The following is a 21145-nucleotide window of genomic DNA, read 5'->3' on the forward strand; positions in this document are numbered from 1 at the left end:
ATTAGGCTTGAAAAGTATGAATGAAAGTTTAAAGAAGCGGAGATAAGTTCAAGTTCGAAAACCATTATCAAAACCTGAAACCTAAAATGGAAAAGCAAAACCTAAAGAAAGCAACCGTTATCCAAATCCAAGAAGAAGAAAGGACGGAGGTAAATGATAGTTTGACTATGATTACCAATGCCCGAGACTAGAAGTGTAACTTGAAGTAAAAAGGGGAACATGACCAAAGCTCATTGGATCAGTCGGAAGTTTCACCTCCAATGCTCAATTCAATCCTTGTTGAAAAAGGTGGTTGCTTTTAGAACTAAAAAGTCAATGTATCCCAATATTCAAAAAATATATGGAGTACTTAATTTTTGAAAAGATTGACATTAATGGTCCCACCAAATACAATTAAACAAGATTTTAAAGGGATTTGTTTCATTCTGCAAAGATCAAGTTGGAGAAAATAGAGAAAATAGTAGAAACTAGGGCATCAAAGAATTCTATTCATAGGTAGTAGCGTCCACAATTGGACAAGTTAATCTATTTCTCGCCAATGTTTCTATTGAATTTTAGTTGAACCTAGAACCGTTATTTTAAAATTTAAAACAATAATGAGGTTTGACTATCCTTAAATCCTTATTATGATCATTTGATTGGGCTTGAATGTTCTTTGAGCGAAATTGGGGATACAAAGTTAGGTTAGGTGTATTTAGAAGAATTCTAGGAAAGGGTGAGACAACCCAATAGGCATCCAATTACGTAGAAATTAGTTGAAAGAAGATTATTAGAGGCCATTGTTACAAGCTAGGGTTGTCGTTGCACCAAAGGATTGACCTATCGATGTCCAATAACCACTAGACTTGTAAAGCATAGGTGGCCATCTAACCATGTGATGAATCCTGAAGGGGAATGTTAGCGGTTAGTCCAACAATCCCCCCTCAACGTTACTCGAGGAGGCTTGAACTTGTGACCAAGTTCTAATACCATTTGTTATAAGCTAGGGTTGTCGTTGCACCAAAGATTGACCTATCAATGCCAGATACAACCGCTAGACTTATAGAACACAAAAGGCGGCTAAGCCATGTCACAAATCCCAAAAGGGAATGTTGGTGGTTAGTCGAACGATCCCCCCCTCAGTGTTATCTAAGGAGATTCAAACTTGTGACCAAGCTCTGATACCACTTGTTACAAGCTAGGGTTGTTGCACCAAAAGTTCGACCTATTAATGCTCAATACAATCATTGGACTTATAGAACACATAAGACGGTTAAGTGATGTCACAAATCCCGAAGGGGAATGTTGTGGTTGTTCCAACAACCACTAGTTTCCTTGTTGCAATTCAATGTGTAGTCCTTGTTATGGAATAGATAAACTGATATGATCTGGACAGGAGGCAGATTAAAACACAAGGTGGAAAAATCCTCATCACTTCGGATAGACAAACAATATAAAATGTATTCCATCTTCCTGTGAGGGAAACATATGCATTTTGGGGTTTCACCTCCTCCCAAATCAAATTCAACATAAAGAGAAGTTATTATAGAATAAAGATTGTGAAGAATTCCTTTTATCTGTCAATGTAAAAACACTGACTGGTTATAGCTCAAACAAACACTAATTCTTTATTGGCTAATTTCTCGACATACCGTCAAACACTTGGAAAGTCGGCTCAAAATCACCATAATGACAAATCTACCTTGTAGTTTTCATTTATTGCTTTGCATTTAGAACATTTGTGTTGAATTTTAACAGTTTGAATACCGAAGCCACTATTTGTGCTATAACTTAGTGATCCACAATTTCCAGTAGATATCATAAGCACTTAGAAAAAACAAATCTAACCATTCACTTTCCGAATTACTTTAATTGAAGAGAGAAAAGACAGAACCGAATTCCAATATTTTTAATTCATAATGAAACCTGATTTTTCTTCCGTAGCATGACCCTTTATGCTGCCAGTTGAGAGGAGAATCCAGAATATATAAGGTGGCTTCAGCACTCACCAACTCCTTCCTCAACGCAAGCCAAAGACACAAATGCACAAGTCTGGAAATGATTTATATTGCCCCCAGTGCTAATCGCAGGCAGTCAGCAAGACTCACATAATTGCCTGATAAGCCAAACCATCCTTTGAACAAATTGCAAGTATTTAATATGCAAGCCGGCCACTTCCAACTCAATGCACAGTCCACTTGGCAACAACAAACAAGAACGCAGGACCTCAATGAGGTTCTTGTGACTGGCAATAAGATGCAGATATGATGCTATGCCATCTAGCTTCCAAGTGCAAAATGAATCACCATAGATATCAATCAAACTCCCTAGTGCTGAAACGCTACTTTCCAGATGTCTTACGTCAGCTCCCACATTTGTCAAAGACAGCTCCCTTCAATGCTGAATTAAATCAATAACCAATCATCCCCTTTTATCAGACTTAATACAATTTTCCCTACACTTGAACCTCTTTAGACACAGATCAGGTAGTAGGAAGAAATCGACAGATTGCTATACAACAGCAGCAATGCTTTAGAATTGATTTTCTGAATTTCTCAAACCCTTATTCAATTATTCAATTAAAAATATGATACTCAAGATCCTTCTTCTTAGCCACAAAAATACAGTAGGAGTATGTCGGCCAATTGTATACTTCAGCACAATTGCCAAGAACTTCTCAGATGAGACCCTTATACTTCAGCAACGACTCACAGGACAGAAAATAGGAAAAGCCATAAAGGCACAAAAAGCAAATATATTTTCAAGCGTGCTTTTCCCAAAGAAATGAGCTCTTATTTATAAGCTCTCGTTGGCAGAAGTTTCCATAAAACTCCACTTCAGAAATCGTGGAAGTTTCCCAAAAGACTCAACACTTGAAACTTTCCAACTTACTTTTTAGAAATAACACTTAAAGTCATTATTATAATAATATAAACATTATTATAATAACGCAACTTAATGAAAAATAACTAAATAAGAGCTCAAGCAATTATTAATCCAATCAATTGCAGGTGACGACCAACAGCTAGAGTCACCCACTGCACTGCCAAACAGCCAAAAATAGACTTACTAAAAATAGTAAGTTCACCACTGAGACCCCCAAAACATTCTATCAGCTCACAAGGGTCGCTATGATGAGCCAACTCCATCAACTACACAAACACGCCAAAAACGGGGACATTACAGCCAAGGAAATGTTAGTTGAAATTACCCAAGACATTTTTTAAGGGTGAGATTGCAGACATAATTGTATTACTACATAGGCTCAAAGGAGATGAGGACACAATCTATTTGGATGAGTGGATCTTTTTCTTCGTCCAAATTATATGCACTCAACCAAGCTATATAGATTGGGTTGGGATTGTTACTAACTGGATTTGTCAGCTGAATAATCAATTGTCACTGAACAAATTTTTCTCTATGTCGTCATATTTGGTGTACGCCTTACTGTGCATGCAATGGCTGGCTTTAGAGCATGTGCAAGAGTGTGATGAAACATTCAAATATGTTATTTTTACCCTAGCCTAAAACTGCACAACAATGGCTGGCTTTAGAGCATGTGCAAGAGTGTGATGAAACATTCAAATATGTTATTTTTACCCTAGCCTACAACTGCACAACAGTTACAAAGACTTTTGTAGGGTAAACAATGGTTTTTGCCATGAGATATGTTTCAGAATTACAACGATGACTAGAAAGAAGAATTTCTTTAGAAGCTGTAGCATTAATCAAGACATATGGCAACTATTTTATCCAATTTCCCACATTTACCTATATAAGAGTGAGTGCCTTTGATTTCTTTTCATGGAAGCTACCCTACTATGCAGATGATAAGATCATCATGTAGGCAGATTTGCAAAGTAAATAAAAGGTTTGCAAAAAGGCACAAAAAATGTAATATCCTCCCCTGATTTGAACTTTGACTTGCAGAAATTTAACTTAAGGAATATTGTCAAACACTTTGTATGCAAACTCATAAAGCTGATTTCCTCAATAAATTGCTTTCCAATGAGTAGATTTACGAACAACTATGAAGTGACATTAAAATGCATAATACACATCATAACATTTTCACAAACACTTGGTACACATTCAATAGTATATGAAAAATCTGGAAACTTTTTTAATCTGCTAATAAAGGGTGATTTTTAAATGTAGATGTGCACTTACAGCTGCCTTAAAGGCTGCAACAACTATTCAAACTTGTATTCAACAATTATTATGCAAAATATCAAAATTTGACAGAAGAAACCTGAAATTAGTGGCCGTAGTATTTTGCAGATGTAGTCGGCTAGCCCTCCAAACTTCTAATCAGCCGGAAAAACAAGTAATCTTGATACCAACACTGTTCACGACGTACTGTAGCAAAATACTGTTCATGCCGATTGTAGCAAAAAACTAACTTCAGATCTGCACCTCAAACCTTTGTAAATTTCTTTATGCAAACGCCCCAAATGAAACCCAGTGTGTTTCCTGAAGTGAAAACACCCTTGATCCTCCTGACTGTGTCTTCCAACAGCGAAGAGAATGCTAGCAAAGAGGGATTCCGTCCTCCAAGCCCGATAATCAAATATCCAGCAACATAACATTAATCTTCATCCAAGCATACAAAAAAAAGCTCTTCCATTTCTTTTATAGTGTTCTCACAAGAGCTCAATCCTTCGTTTTCTCAATGTGGGATAACACATAACTCCCTTTATGTATCTTATGTCTCCAATGTGTTATAAAAATAAAGGGAACTCTTTTAATTTAAATATTTCTCACAAACTATAGTCTATGCATTAATAAAGTTAAATATTTAAATTTAACTTTATAAAATGGCTTTATCAATGCATAACAAATCTTATCAATGATAAATAAATCTTCTTGTCGATTTTAAACAATTACCATCGACATACCCCTGTGACTGAATGTCCGGCCATGTCCAAGATGACTTACTATAAATAGTAAGTATGCCCAAAGTTGCCTCAGAACCCCTCAGAAAGACCTGCAACTGAAACTGTCTAGGCCAAATGGCCTCTAAGCCCCTTTAATGTCCTAGTTAGCCTACGGGACTGTGGGAAAATAGGCTAACGACAACATCATGCTATGAATGCTAGAAAGGGGACATTACAGTCCGCCCTTCCCAAAATTGCTTGTCCTCAAGCAATTTCAGCTCTGGATGCTGCAATATCTGTTCATTTTCCCAAGTAGCATCCTCGACAGGTAGGTTCCTCCACTTCACTAGATACTCCCTGATAGTCCTCCTGCAAAGCACCCTCTCCCTGGAGTCAAGTATGGCCTCGGGAACCAAGATAAGCTTCCCCTCATCATCAAGAGGTGGCAATTCTATTGAAGGCACCACATTGTGACCCAATGCCTTCTTAAGGCGTGACACATGGAACACATTATGCACTTTACTGTCTGCAGGCAACTCCAACTCATAAGCTACTTCGCTCACTCTCCTGATTACTTTGAACGGTCCATAGTAGCGTGGTTTCAATTTCTCTGCTCCACTCTTTTTGAGAGAGGACTGTCTATACGGCTGTAACATGAGGTACACCATATCTCCCACCTCAAAAGACCTCTCAACCCTGTGCTGATCAGCATATTGCTTCTGCTGATTTTGTGCCTTTTGCAAATTTTCCTTCAAGGATCGCATAATGTCCTGACGCTCCTGCAAAGTATCCTTGGCCTTAGGCACCCTGCTGTCCCCAAATAACAAATCCAAAAAATTAGGAGCATCATGCTCGTACAGTGCCATAAAAGGGGACATTTGAATAGACATATGGAAAGAGGTATTATAACAGTACTCCCCTAGATGTAGCCACTTCACCCAAGCCTTCTGCTCTCCTGCAATGTAGTTTCGAAGGTACCCCTCAACCCATTTGTTCACTATCTCTGTCTGCCCATCAGTTTGGGGGTGGTAGCTGGTACTCGGAGTGAACTCTGTTCCACATAACCTGAACAACTCCTGCCAAAAGTGGCTCATAAATCTGTTGTCTCTGTCATTGACTATGCTCCGTGGTATCCCATGTAGTCTGAATACCTCTCGAAAAAATAGTTCTGCTGTTTGTGCTGCTGAATATGTAGACGAAATTGCAAAGAAATGTGCAAATTTCGTCAATCTGTCTACCACAACAAAGATACAATCCCGACCCTGTGCCTTGGGGAGGCCTGTGATAAAATCCATGGAAATGCTATCCCACTTCTTCTCTGGTATGGGTAGGGGCTGTAGTAAACCACCCGGAAAAGAATGTTCCTGTTTGTTCTGTTGACACACAGGGCATTCCCTAACAAATTGAAGCACCTCTGATTTGAGTCCTTTCCAAGTGAAGCGCTCTCTCACCTGCCGATATGTCTTAAAGAATCTGGGATGTCCTGCCATTGGTGAATCATGAAATGCCCTCAAAATCTTCTGCTTCATAGCAGACCCGGGTACTAAATAAATCCTTTCCTTATAGATGATCAGATCATTTACGACAGTGTATCGACTATCTTGAATAGCTCCCTCAATAATGCTAGATGCCCAACTATCCTTAGCATATTCTGCCAAGATCATCTCTCTCCAATCATCCATGACTATCCCAACAGCAAGCAAATGAGGCCTTCTAGATAAAGCATCTGCAACAATATTTTTCTTCCCTTTGACATAGGCTATGTCAAAATCATAGGCCTGTAATTTACTCACCCATTTCTGTTGCCTGTCATTAAGGTCCTTCTGTCCAAGGAAATGTTTCAAGCTATTATGATCTGTTTTTACTGTGAATCGGCTTCCCACTAAGTACTGCCTGAACTTAGCTAGCGCGTGCATGATTGCTAGCATCTCTTTGTCGTAGATGCTGTAGGTTCTCTCCACACCTCGTAATTTTCTACTCTCATATGCGATGGGATGTTTGTCTTGCATGAGAACAGCTCCTACGCCCTCTCCCGAGGCATCACACTGCAGCTCAAAGGGCCTGGTGAAATCTGGAATGGCTAAAACAGGACATGTACTCATCAGCTCTTTAAACCTGTCAAAACAATCCTGAGCCCTCTCTGACCACTTGAAACTATCTTTCCGTGTCAAATCTGTAAGTGGTGCTTCTATTTGTGAAAATCCCTTCACAAATCTGTGGTAGAACCCACAAAGCCCGAGAAATCCCTTGAGTTGTGAAGTGTTCCTCGGTGGTGGCCAATCCAGAATGGCCCTGATCTTGTTTGGGTCAACCCGAACACTTCCTGCACTAATAATATGCCCTAGATAGAGCAACTCTATCATCCCAAACTCACATTTACTCATCTTGGCATATAATGACTCCCTCTCTAGAATACTGAGCACTGTATCAATATGCTTCAAATGTTCCTCCCAAGTACGGCTGTATATCAGTATATCATCAAAAAATATCAACACAAACTTCCTCAACTGATCTCTGAACACTCTATTCATACAGGACTGGAAAGTGGCAGGGGCATTTGTCAACCCAAAGGGCATGACTAAGAACTCAAAATGTCCATAGTGGCATCTAAAAGCTGTCTTCTCCACATCCACCTCTCTAACCCGTATCTGATGGTAGCCAGATCTCAAATCAATCTTGGAGAAGTAGCATGCACCATGCAATTCATCAATAAGCTCATCGATGCGCGGGATAGGGTATCGGTTCTTGATTGTCTTCTTGTTTAGCTCCCTATAATCAATGCACATCCTCATTGTACCATCCTTCTTCTTCACCAATACTACTGAAGAAGCGAAAGGACTTTTGCTTGGCCGTATGTGCCCCATGTCAATCAACTCCTTAATTGCCTTTTCTATTTCATCCTTATATCTCTTCGGATGGCGGTAAGGTGTGATGATAACTGGCTTAGCCCCTTCCTTTAATTCAATAACATGCTCGATTCCCCTATCCGGGGGTCTCCCTGGAGGTATCTCACCAAACACCTTAGTATGTTTGGTTATTATTTTTTGTACATTAGGTGGATACTCTAGTTTATGCTGCTCTGTCATCTCAGGCATTACTCTAAACTCTGCTGCCCACTGCACCTAATCATGTCTAAAGAAACTCTGCATCCGCTTGAGTGACACCACTCGAAGTCTCCCATCTGACAAACCTCTGAGCACTATCTTCTTACCATTTGCCTCAAACCTCATTTCCATTTTCTCAAGGTTAAATGTAAACTCTACCAGAGACTTCATCCAGTTCATCCCAAGCACCATATCCTGATCACCAATGTTGACCACAAAGAAATCTCCTGTCATGTCATAATCTCCCAAACGAAGCTGCAAGTTGGAGATTTTCTTGGTACATTCAATTTTGAAGCCATCGGCAACCATCACCTTAAATCCCCTATGCTCCTCTATATGTAGCCCTCTGCGTGTCACAAACTTCTCGTCAATGAAGTTATGTGTCGCCCCTATATCAATGAGTGCCACAACTTTCTGTCCATCCAAGGTTCCCCTAACTCTGAAAGTGACGGCCTCCTGTATACTTGACAACTGAGCTATCGTGCTATCACCGCGTGCTTCCTCCTGTGAAGAACTATCATCATCTCCATCTGATTCAGATGACTGCTCTGAATCTCCATCTACTGACTCTTCGGCTGAAAAGTACTCCATCTGCTTAGCTTTTGCTTTCAATGGACACTTATGTGACAAATCCCAAGGCTCCCTGCAATGAAAACAAAGCTTCTTCTTCCTGAGATCATTAAGTGTCTCATTGTCCAACCTCTTACTTTCCTCCTTAGCTGGCTGAACCTCTTTATGAAAAGGTTTCCTGTCCTTATCTTTCCTTGAAGGGAAACTCTTTGCCTGGAATTTATTTTTTGAAGATGAAGAGGAATCCATGTCACGAGCTTTCTTAATGGCTTCCTGCAAAGTGGGAGGGTTGAGAGCTTTAATCCACCCTCTCAACGGATCAGCTAACCCATCCATAAATAGAACTAGTATCCTCCGTTCAGATACATTTGTTACTAACACTGCAAGTTTCTGAAACTCTGAAATGTATGTTTCCAATGAGCCCCACTGTTTAAGCTGAGCTAACTCCTTGAAATGGAGTTCTGGATCCTTCCTATCAAAACGTTCGATCAGCCTCTCTATAAACTCCACATATGAGGTAATGTGTGCATGTCCCATAGTGACCATACCATGATGCCACCACTTGTGTGCTAACCCATCCAGATGAATTGCTGCGTACTTAATAGCTTCTTCCTCGGGCATAGGGTTCAATTGAAAGTATGTGTCAAGCTTTTGAACTCAAGCTCTTGCTGTAGACTTTCCTGAGCCATCATAATATGGTAACTCAAGTCTCCCTACTTTCTTCCGTAGCTCATAGCTCTGGTTCCTGTCATGTCCACGTGGCATATGTTTCATCCGCACATCCATATACTCCCTAAAGGTAATTGCAGCAGTAAAATTTGGCCCTCCGGCTTCCCAATCTCTCCTCAACTGGTCCTGTATATCAATAATCTGGGGCTCTGGTACGAGCTGCTCTAGAGCTCTAGAAGGAAATGTAGGAATCATGGGCCTTGAACTCACTGTCCTAGCTCGCTGGGGTGCATGACCGAAATTGTTCCCAACTTGTTCATCTCCATTATGTGTCCCATCCTGATCATTTCCATTCTGATTGTTACCATTCTGATTATTTCCTCCACCCATGTTAGCATTCAACCCCATTTGACGAGCCATCATCTGCATCATAAGATCCAATCTCTAATTCTGTTCCTGTGCCCTTTGTTCTGCTACTCGCTGACCCTGTACCAAGGTCTCTAACAACTGTAAGAATCTTTCCTCTCCAGGCTCTGGACCGGCATTCCCGCCTCCACCTAATCTTGTATTCCTGTCATCTCGGTCACCCATATTGCTGTCTTGATCAAAGAATACCTCCGCTGTGTCTGTATGACTGGATTCTATACCCCCCTGTACGGATGAACTAGACTGTTTGCTTTGCAGGTCTGAACTCCTACTTTGTCTTGCTCTGGTATTGCGGAAATTATAAGGCCCCTGTCGCATGCTCAAACATAAATGCTCTGATTTTAGTGTTTTGACATTTCATCAAACACTTTCCCCTCTATCCGCCAGTTCCAAATTTCCTATAAGACCTCCACAGGATGGCAGGACTTATAGCTCTGATACCACTGTAATATCCTCTCCTGATTTGAACTTTGACTTGCAGAAATTTAACTTAAGGAATATTGTCAAACACTTTGTATGCAAACTCATAAAGCTGATTTCCTCAATAAATTGCTTTCCAATGAGTAGATTTGCAAACAACTATGAAGTGACATTAAAATGCATTATACACATCATAACATTTTCACAAACACTTGGTACACATTCAATAGTATATGAAAAATCTGGAAACTTTTTTAATCTGCTAATAAAGGGTGATTTTTAAATGTAGATGTGCACTTACAGCTGCCTTAAAGGCTGCAACAACTATTCAGACTTGTATTCAACAATTATTATGCAAAATATCGAAATTTGACAGAAGAAACCTGAAATTAGTGGCCGTAGTATTTTGCAGATGTAGTCGGCCAGCCCTCCAAACTTCTAATCAGCCGGAAAAACAAGTAATCTTGATACCAACACTGTTCACGCCGTACTGTAGCAAAATACTGTTCATGCCGACTGTAGCAAAAAACTAACTTCAGATCTGCACCTCAAACCCTTGTAAATTTCTTTATGCAAACGCCCCAAATGAAACCCAGTGTGTTTCCTGAAGTGAAAACACCCTTGATCCTCCTGACTGTGTCTTCCAACAGCGAAGAGAATGCTAGCAAAGAGGGATTCCGTCCTCCAAGCTCGATAATCAAATATCCAGCAACATAACATTAATCTTCATCCAAGCATACAAAAAAAAGCTCTTCCATTTCTTTTATAGTGTTCTCACAAGAGCTCAATCCTTCGTTTTCTCAATGTGGGATAAAACATAACTCCCTTTATGTATCTTATGTCTCCAGTGTGTTATAAAAATAAAGGGAACTCTTTTAATTTAAATATTTCCCACAAACTATAGTCTATGCATTAATAAAGTTAAATATTTAAATTTAACTTTATAAAATGGCTTTATCAATGCATAACAAATCTTATCAATGATAAATAAATCTTCTTGTCAATTTTAAACAATTACCATCGACATACCCCTGTGACTGAATGTCCGGCCATGTCCAAGATGACTTACTATAAATAGTAAGTATGCCCAAAGTTGCCTCAGAACCCCTCAGAAAGACCTGCAACTGAAACTGTCTAGGCCAAATGGCCTCTAAGCCCCTTTAATGTTCTAGTTAGCCTACGGGACTGTGGGGAAATAGGCTAACGACAACATCATGCTATGAATGCTAGAAAGGAGACATTACAAAAAACAACATAGCATTTCCTATTTCATTGGGAGCGCACATGTGTTCTTCCTCTAATGCCATAAACATTACTAGAGTGGTGAGCAAATATGCTTTGAAGACATATGATGTTATAAGGGGGTATTTTGATTCAAGCAACTTTGTTAAAGATAATTTATAGTTGGGCACCTATCATCATATCCTTGCCATAGAGGATTTTTGGGCGAATTGCGTTGATGATTTTGAGGTAAGGAGATCATGGTTGAGACTAAGCATAGACCAAATTAGGACATATCATCTCCAATTTGATGTTCAAGGAATTATGGAGGATGATTATGATGTAGTAGACCTTTGATACTTTGCTAGAGTACATGGTATCCCACTAGAGCCCATCAATTGGGATGTATCAAAAATAGATGATTCGGATGCCAAAACAACCCCCATTCTTAAGAGAACTTAAAAGTGGTTGATGCGGATGAGAGGGGGAGGGTAGGCTACACCTCCATGAAGCTCTCCTGTAGCTCCGACCCACAACTCAGCACCCCCACCTACTCAAATTGTTCGTACTTCAAATATATTAATGTTTGATTTATCTGGAGCTTCTGAAGGAGGTGATGCACAATCTCCAGAGAAAAACTTGGTTATTCCTCCCAGTTGTGGAACAAGATCCCTACCCAACACAAACCTCACAACAAAAGACACAATGCCAAAACAAACACGGCAAGGTGGCTATGGCAGCTAGGAGAAAACAAGGTAAGGATAAAGGGAAAGCTCCATCCCAAGAAACTCAATGGCCTGCTGTGGAACAAGGTAAAGTGTTGAAGTTTTCTCTCTCAACATAGAGTCAGAGACCCCTAGCACTACCACCCCTCCCCTTAGGAAGGTATTCACTTTCTTCCCCGACACTCTAAAGATAGCTTCCCAAGTGCTAGCAACTCCTACCTCATTGCAGGAGAGTTTAGACAGGAAGAGGTAAAGAGAGATTGATAAATGTTCTCCTAAAGGTGCTATTTCTCAAATCCTACAAAAAGTTCCATTCCCAAAGACAAAGAAGTTGAAAACTACTTCTTGTCTTGTAGAAGATGAACAAATGGGAGATGTTTTCTTGGAAATAGCCCAAACTACAACAAACAAAGAGCTCAACATTGCCAGTCCCTCTGATTAAAATGTTACAAGAATTGATACAGGGGACCACGAGTTTGAAAAGGATGTGGCCATTTGGTAGTTTCCTAACTAGTTGATGCAAATTGAAAAGACAATTGGATAAAGATCAATCAAAAGTAATAGTTCAGTTATTGTCAAAGAGCCTGAAGTCATTATTAACTCCTCTAACTGCTCAACTAGTTAGTTCCTCAGATGCTATCCTAGACCCTACAACTGTTTGCAGTACTAGGTAAAGAAATTAATGCATACAGACAATGGATCAGAACAGTAGAACTCCTTTTATTCGCATATGCCAGAAGACGTTACATACAGTATTACAGATGATAAGATGATTACAATGATCCCAGAGGGGTATATATACATCTCGAGGAACCTTCCTGAAGGTGTCCGTCGGCTACATACAACATCTCGGCTACATAGTAAGAACCTTCCTGATATCGATGACATACATCCCGATACACACCTTGTCGGCTGATACCGACGACATACATCCTGATATCGACAGAATGCATCTTGATACATTTTTTACTATCGACATCATCCCCCCCAAAAAGAAAAGTTGTCTCCGGACAACCACACAACAAAAATCCAACAACTAACTACATTATTCATAAAACAACAAAAACAACATGGACTTATACATCATGAGCTAGAAGGCTGTGTCTCCAACTGTGAAGACCGGTTGCGTCGAAGCTGATACACTTGATCTGTTCGGACCTTCAAATCAACTTTGATCTGAGAGTTCTCTTCCACTAATTCCTTCAGCATCAATGCAACCTCTTGACGCTCAGCTTCTTTCTGATCATGAGCCTTCTTCGCTAAGTCCTTCTCTTGAATAGCTTCTACCAATCGCTACTCTGCTACTGCTAGCTGTTGTTCCACCTATTGCTTCCCTCGTGCACTTTCCTCAAGCTGTGCTAACAGTGCTGTCCGCTCTGCTTCCCATGCACTCTGATGGGTGGCAATTCGGTTGGCTATCGCCTCTCGAGCCTTCTCCGCCATCTCCCGAGCTTCCTACCCAGCCTCTGCCTGTCTTCTCGTTGTGAGCACCAACTCTGCTAGGAACTTGGTCTACTCTGTGATGACAACAAGGCGAGAATAAACATCCTTATCCTTGTTCTCCGCTATGGGTAGAGGGTTTGACACCTGTATCCCTTCATCTACTTTCTCTGCTGTTGTTGTTGGACTCTGATCCTCCACCCATAGTGATGTTGGTACCTCAACTACCTCGCTGCTCGACCAAATGGCTTCCAACTGCGTGTGCTCTCTCATAGGAGACTGAATAGAAGGACCTCTGGCAATAGGGGCAACTAGCTGTTGCCTCAATACTGGGTCCCAATTATCTCCCACCAGTATGTTTTGTGGTTCGGCTTCGTCTCCCAAATTTATAGTCTATAGCGTGGCTTCATTATATTTGATGGGTTTCCCCTCAGTGAACGTATGTGCGGGTGTCACATCCAATGGTACATCTCCTTCCTTTATCTCCGTGAATTCCCTTGGAAATTCTTCTAGGCTTCGTCCTTCCTCAATTGTCAAGACGTTGGAGCTTTGGAACAGCTCGTAGTCCTCCATCTGCCAGTGGTAGAGACTGCTCACCGAATCCAAGTCGTCGTCTATTGATCCCCCTTCCAATCGCAGGACTCCATCCTGATTTGGTTCCAGACATTGCCTTGCTTCATCCTCTTCACCTTTGGAGTCTGATGACAGAGCTTCTTCCTCGACCATTTGAGTGTGTAGATCAATGACGTATTTCCGCCCTTTGCTTTCAAGTGATAAAGTATTCTTCTTCCAATCGTGTTTCGCCTTGACTTGTATCAGCCACCCTCGGCCCAGAATAGCATCATATCCTTTTCGCTTCAGTGGAATCACGACAAAGTCGAGCAAGAACAATTGTGTTCCGATAGTGACTGGTTGTGCCGTTAGGACTCCCAATGGTTTGATTCCATGTTGATCGATCGTTAGCAGCTGGAATGTAGGTGGCCACAGTGTCGGCTGTCCCATCCTTTTCCTGGTATCCTCTAGTAGCACATTGACACCGGACCCTCCATCCACAATCGTGTCCGTCAGCACAGTCCCGAGAATGCCCATTTCAACAACTTTCGGATGGCGTCCGGATGAAAGGGCTAACAGCATTGGATCTTCCGCACTTGCACCACCTTCCTTCTCCCTTCCTTGCTCTGCTGGTTGCTTAGCAATTGGAGCTATATTCGTGAGTGCCGTACGGAGTTGAGGCATAGTGAGCAACAGATCATTTGTCCTGACGGGTACCTCGGTTTGTAATATTTTCCGTACGATGTTCTGTTTTGCACAGTTCTGTGCGGAGGTACCAGTTGTGTCTTTCAGGTGTGCCATTTCTACCTGTGTGGCTTTCTGGATCTCGGCCCACGCTTCCTCCAGTCTCTTCTTTTCCTCCATCGGGTCGGGGTATAGTTTCGCCTACTTCCGAGTGATGGCCAGAACCTCTTATTCGTCTGTTTCGACGGTGATCAAGTTTACTCCCGACTTCGGGCACTTAGCATCTTCATGATTGCCGGGTCTGCACCATCTGCATAACAATTTCGGTGTGTTCGCCGTTGTGCACTCTCGGGCAAAGTGGCCCCACAAATTGCATGCATGGCATTGGACTATCGGCTGGCCATTTCCATCGTACTGAGTTCGACTCCTCTTGCCATTATCGGTGTTGCCGCCGCTATTGTTGTTGTTGTTTTGATCGTGTCGATTATTTTTGTAACCTCCCGACATGGCACCCTCCATACTGGTGTTCCCACTTCCTCCTAACGTGGATGCCTCCTGTGTCAGGAACACTTGCTGCGGTGCTCTTGTTTTCAGGTTGAAAGGGCATTCCTTTATCAAATGTCCCATGATCTGGCAAATCTCACAAAATTGGTCTTTCGGGCAGGATCCCTTCTCATGGCTTTCTTTCTTGCACTCCGTACATCGTAGCTCATTGCCCTTAGTCTCCTTATGCATGTTCTTGAACTCCTTCATCATCCGAATCATGTCCTTTTGATGGGTGCGAACCTTCTTGCTGTTGCCTTCATCGTTGCTTTCTTCTCCAGAAGGTGTGTCGTCATCTGAATCGGATGAACTATTCTTCTTCTTCTTTTTGGTCTTCTATTCACTTTCTAGGTTCATTGCCTGGTTGTATGCTTCAGTGTATGTCGATGGTGGCACGATCTTCATCTTCTTTCGCAGCTTTGGGTGAAGGCCTTCAATGAACCATCTTTTCTGTAGCCCATCAGCCGACATATTCTCCATTTTATTGATCAAGTCCTTCAACTTCCTACTGAAGACTCAGATTGTTTCATTCTTCCCCTGCTTGGTACTGAATATCTCTACTACAATCTCATTATCATCGTGCAAGAGTTGAAATTCTGCGATAAACTCCTTTTTAATGTCATCCCAACTGTTTAACTTTTGAGGATCTGTATTGGCGAACCAATCAATCGCAACACCCCATAGGGTGGCCGAAAACTGCCTGACCCATTCGTTTGTATCCGTTATGCCGTTCGCCCTCCAAATCATTTCGCATGTTTTACAATGTCGGATCGGATCGGCTGCTCCATCACCATCAAATTTAGGCAATTTTTCTTTTGGTCCTGCCATCCTGACACTAATGCTTGGTATCTTGACACTGACACTTGGTATCCCGACACTGACGCTTGGTATCCTGACACTGACGCTTGGTATCTCAATGCCAACGGTTTGTATCCCGGTAGCTGTGCTTTTTGGTGAAGAAGGTTCTTCGTTAAGAGAATTTGTCCGTTCTAGAAGTGTATCGTGGACGAAGAGTTCACTCCACGCTCTTGCTCCCTTGGCACTCCGAGCCATGCGAGTTGATTCTCTTCCCTCGGCGAATACAAATTCAAAAACTCCTCCCTTGCTTCTTCCACCAACTCCACCCGCTATCGAGTCTCTTCTAACAATTCTTCCACGCTTTTGTGTCCGTCGGCAATCTTTTGGAACCTCCTTCTACGTTTGGCTTGTTGTGCCAAAATTAGATTTTCTTGCGCAATACGTATGCCATATTTTCCCTTTACCTTATTTCGATCTTTGTTAAGCTGATTTGGCATTAATCTTCATTCCTCCCTCCCTCCAGGTGCCAAATGTTTACCGTACTGGGTAAAGAAATTAATGCATACAGACAATGGATCAGAATAGCAGATAAGAATAGCAAAACTTCTTTTATTCGCATACGCCAGAAGACGTTACATATAGATGATAAGATGATTACAATGATCCCGGAGGGGGTATATATGCATCTCAAAGAACCTTCCCGAAGGTGTCCGTTGGCTACATACAACATGTCGGCTACATAAAAAGAACCTTCCCGATACCGACGACATACATCCTGATACACACCCTGTCGGCCGATACCGACGACATACATCTTGATATTGACGGAATGCATCCTGATACACTTTTTATTGTCGACAACAACCAACCAGAATAAGGACTTGACCTCCCAATTGCAAGTGGATAGTCATTTTGGAAAAGTAACTAGGGAGTGGATTGCAAATCTGAAGGTCAGAGGTATCCCTTTCATTGATAAGATGGGTGAGTCATATGATGCTTTGGTGCTGGCAAGGAATGCAGTGGTTTCTGAGATTAAGGTGGCCAAGATGGAAGAAACGATGCATAAACAATACATGAAGATTATCAAGGAATTAATAGACATGAAAGCCACTGCAGTAGTGAACCTTGGTTTATTGCAATCAGCTGATCAACCTTTGCAGAAATGGATGTTTGGCATGGGATATAATGTGAGTGTGTTAACCTGTGCAGAAATGGATGTTTAGCATGGGATATAATATGAGTGTGTTCTAAAACATGTAAATAATTTAAGGAAACTCTTAAAGGAGGTGAAAGAGGTGATAGACCAAGTAATTGCTTACTTCAAAGATATTGGGTGCGAGTTATAGAAAAAGGATCATTCTGGGATAATCACGGCAGATGCACTAAAGAACCAATATCAGCAGGATATTGATGCCATAACCGTAGAGAGGAGTACAAGGAATTGGCCAATATTGATGCTATTCTAATGTTGTTCCAGAACCATTGTCAGACATTTCTTGCAAAATCCAAAGAAATTAAAGAGCAAATGGCTTATTGGACTATTCAGAACACCAATGTTACTGTTCCAGAATTTAATGACCTAGTTACAGAGTTCAATGCATTGTAGGCAAGTAAAGAGAGACAGATGGCCCAAAAGACACCTGCGAAAGGAGGAGAGGAGAAGGCACCATGACATTCGTCTATCATATGCTATTTTTAGTATTCTGTTTTATGCTCATCTGTCAAGTATCCAAAAAGACTTCAATTAATGCTATTGTAAAAGATCTTTTATAACAGTTTTCTTTTGTAACCATTTGTGGCGGGGAAGTCGAGTAGACTATTCATGCTGAAATAATTGGCAATAGAAAGATCAGCAGTTTGAATTCTCAAAATATCCCCAGTTACTTTCATAACTGAGTGTCTCAAATTTTGTGGAGTACTGTTATTTATTTAATTTTCCTATCTTTCTGCTTTAATGGAGAATGTTAGGTGGATGTGTAGTTAAATGAAATCGTGAATCCTGGAACTTTTTTTTCTGGGTTGATAATTCGGGTGTTCTTCGTGACACAATCTACACACTATCTATCTGGTTCCTTCACTGTTAGCAGAAGAAATAGTTTAATAATGGAGATCTATCATTGCATTTTCATCTTGTGTGAAGACAGAGTGGTTGAATTTATTTTTCTGTAAATGTAAATCATATCTAGAATTTGCATTTGCCATCTGCGGATATTTTATAGTGATGAATATTTGTTTGTTGAAGCCATTCTGCTTTCTCATAAAGTGCATACCCCTACAAGTAAATAGGACAGAACAAAATTCATTGCATATTTTTCCAAGGGATCTGTACCATCAATTCAGAGAGGAAACTGTTTATAGTTTACTCAACTGTCATGTATCAGAGAGGGTTTTGAAGGCAAGATTCAGATCAAAAGAAAAGCCCAATCTGTTAAACGACATTATGAATCTTATTTTGTCATCTTCAAAGTTTTATGCATTAGTTTGTTCACCAGAATATATTGTAACAGTTTGAAAGATGTACTAGGTTGATGATTCCTGATTCAACTATTACTTTTTTGAATCTGAATGTTTCAAAAAGAGAGGCACATGAGGCCTAAGATGCCATGTTGTCATACTTATAATGGAAACTCGATGCCTGGTACAACTTCTGGTGTCTTTTAATTGCATAGTGTAGTTTTGAACTGATTCTCCTTACTAACAGGGTAAATTACTTTGTACTTAATTTCATACATGCCTAACTAGCTATTAGCTTATCTGAAATTATTCCATTGATCCTAACTTTTTTTTCATGCATTGCAGGGACAAAGGACAACCAAACCTTGCTTTCCTACCTCTTTTTATTTTCAGAATCAAGACCACATCCAAGCATCCGTTTTGAGGCATTCCAAGTAAGGTGCAGAGTTAATTTGGCTTGCAACACAAGTCATATAGAACAATTTGCAATTATTTTTTATACATTAATGATATACAAGCATAACATGAAGCAATGTAACTTCTAATATTGTTCTTGACGTTAAAGAACTCTACTTTTGCTTTTAGTGACTTTAGTACTCAGAAGTAACACTAGAAATGCATTGTAGGGTTGTGTTATATGTTTATTTCAATCTTTCTGGTAATTATAAATTAGTGAATGGATACTAAATTGTACACTAATTATTACCTTGCATAGGCACTTAGAGCAGCAATACACAATTATCCATCCGTTGTACCTGTGTGTTGGAAACGAATCTCATCAACTATTTCGGACGTGATTGAATCATCATATATTGAAAATTCTGCTTATACATCATCCATGCTCTGCAATGTAAGATCTGAACAAAATTCCAGAGCAACTGATGACAAGACCATTCTTGGTGCCATAAAGGTGATGGACTTTATCTTGAATCTAAATTGGATATATAAATGATTTTGGTAATTTAGCTTAAATCTGCTATCAGTGGAAAAACTTGTTATTGAATGTTATGAGGATTGCATTCAATTATAGGAGATAATGTTTTATTCTCTAGAGAATAGATAATTCTTGACATGTGTTTTAGATTGTAATGTGGGTTCAAAAGAGGAAGATGAACTGGTGATCCAAAGTTTGTGGTCTAGATACGAGTTAATTTGAAAAGCAATAAATTTTCTTCTTTTGTGAAATGCTATTGTATTCCAAATCACAAGGTTTTGGTTCTGCAAGAATATGGTCTAAAACAAGTTCACTAGTTCAAAAACGTCAAGAAAAAATATGAATGCATTTGAAGAAAATAAATTTGCATTTTCTTTTATTTCTATTTTTAAAATAAGAAATAAATTCACAAGAATGTCAAACTGATAAATATAAATAAGTAGTTGGCCCAAATGCTTCATGATGTTAAAATGTATACACACACATATATTAAAAATTTGATTGGGAAAAAACTTTATAGGCCTAAAATTTGGATCAAATTCATGGCAAAAATTTAGTGAATGTTTTGAACTTTAAAAAACACATGAATTTGTAGTATAATCTTTAAAAATATGTATAAAAATGAATTAGAGAACTTATAAGTAGTTTTTCCTTCATTTACAGAATCACTTGGTCCACGTGGGTAGGGACACACTAGGTTTGTGAGGCCTCGTAGGAGCTACTCTTGACTACAGCACCCCACCTCCAAGGCTTCTCTGAGACGGTCCATGGTCCACTGTTGCCCTAGACCTTATTCTTCGATCCTGAACTACTTCTCCTCGGCTAGGAGTCCTTGGTTGCTTCTGGTCTCTTGGTTGGTTCATTCTTGTTCGCTCTTTCCCTGGGCACTGTTTGATGTCCCGCTGCTGGCTGCAGCCTTGGTGTATGTTTTCCGGTCCCTTAGACCGTCTTTGTGGTCTCTTGGTGGACATTAATAGATTTATCTTATCTTATAAATAATAACTCAAAATATGAGTTCATAACATCATAATGTCATATATTATATGATATATCAATATGAACAAAAGTTACAAATCCATATTCATACTTCTCAAAATTCTCCACCTGAAGCTTCGAAGTGGCTGCATGGCTGCTCTCGAACTAGATGGCAATGATTCTTGTTGAGGAACAATATTATCCTTAGCCCCAATCGCAAACATCATGGTCATTGAAATTCTCCACCTCCTCATTAGCTTCCCATTTTGCTTCCTATCTCTCCAAATCAGCAATGTTATCCATAAACTATATGAAAAATATGAGCTTTACATCTTTGACAATCTCATTTGTAGAAAACATGGCTCAACATCCTTATGCACCTCTTCTAGCTACTTTTTGACATGCAAACAAAGGATGTACCACACAAAAGTAAGCTCATTTAAATGAGTTAACATATTGTGCTTCTCAATGTGAATGACTCCAATTGTGCACTCATCAAAAGTGCTAAAAAGTCACAACAAAATTATTAGAACATTATAATGTTTCTTTAATGGTCATCTTACTTGATCTTTAGTTTATTAGGTAGTTTCTATTTTTATCTTTAGTTCATGACTGTTTCTTTTAGAAACATTGTCTTTGTAAATCTATAGAAGGAATTCAATCTCCTCTGTTTAATACAACAACAACAATAACAACATCGATTTAATATAACATGGCACAAGAGCAAGTCAATGAGATTTCATAAAATTTGGTGGAAAATTTGAGCCTCCTCTG

At 40.0% G+C, this 21145-nt stretch overlaps 1 protein-coding gene across 1 annotated transcript in view; it reads left to right on the forward strand.

Moving 5' to 3' along the window:
- LOC149532224 (ARM repeat superfamily protein) overlaps positions 1-21145 on the forward strand; it is a 298977-nt gene that overhangs the window by 91302 nt on the left and 186530 nt on the right. Inside the window, exons 14-15 of the mRNA XM_089808702.1 lie at positions 18808-18896; positions 19178-19372. Coding sequence (XP_089664828.1) covers positions 18808-18896; positions 19178-19372 — 284 coding nt within the window. The remainder of the gene's footprint in view (positions 1-18807; positions 18897-19177; positions 19373-21145) is intronic.

Source organism: Cupressus sempervirens, chromosome 11, assembly GCF_028749045.1.
Source record: "Cupressus sempervirens isolate cs-2001-9-10 chromosome 11, ASM2874904v1, whole genome shotgun sequence".
Taxonomy (NCBI): domain Eukaryota; kingdom Viridiplantae; phylum Streptophyta; class Pinopsida; order Cupressales; family Cupressaceae; genus Cupressus; species Cupressus sempervirens.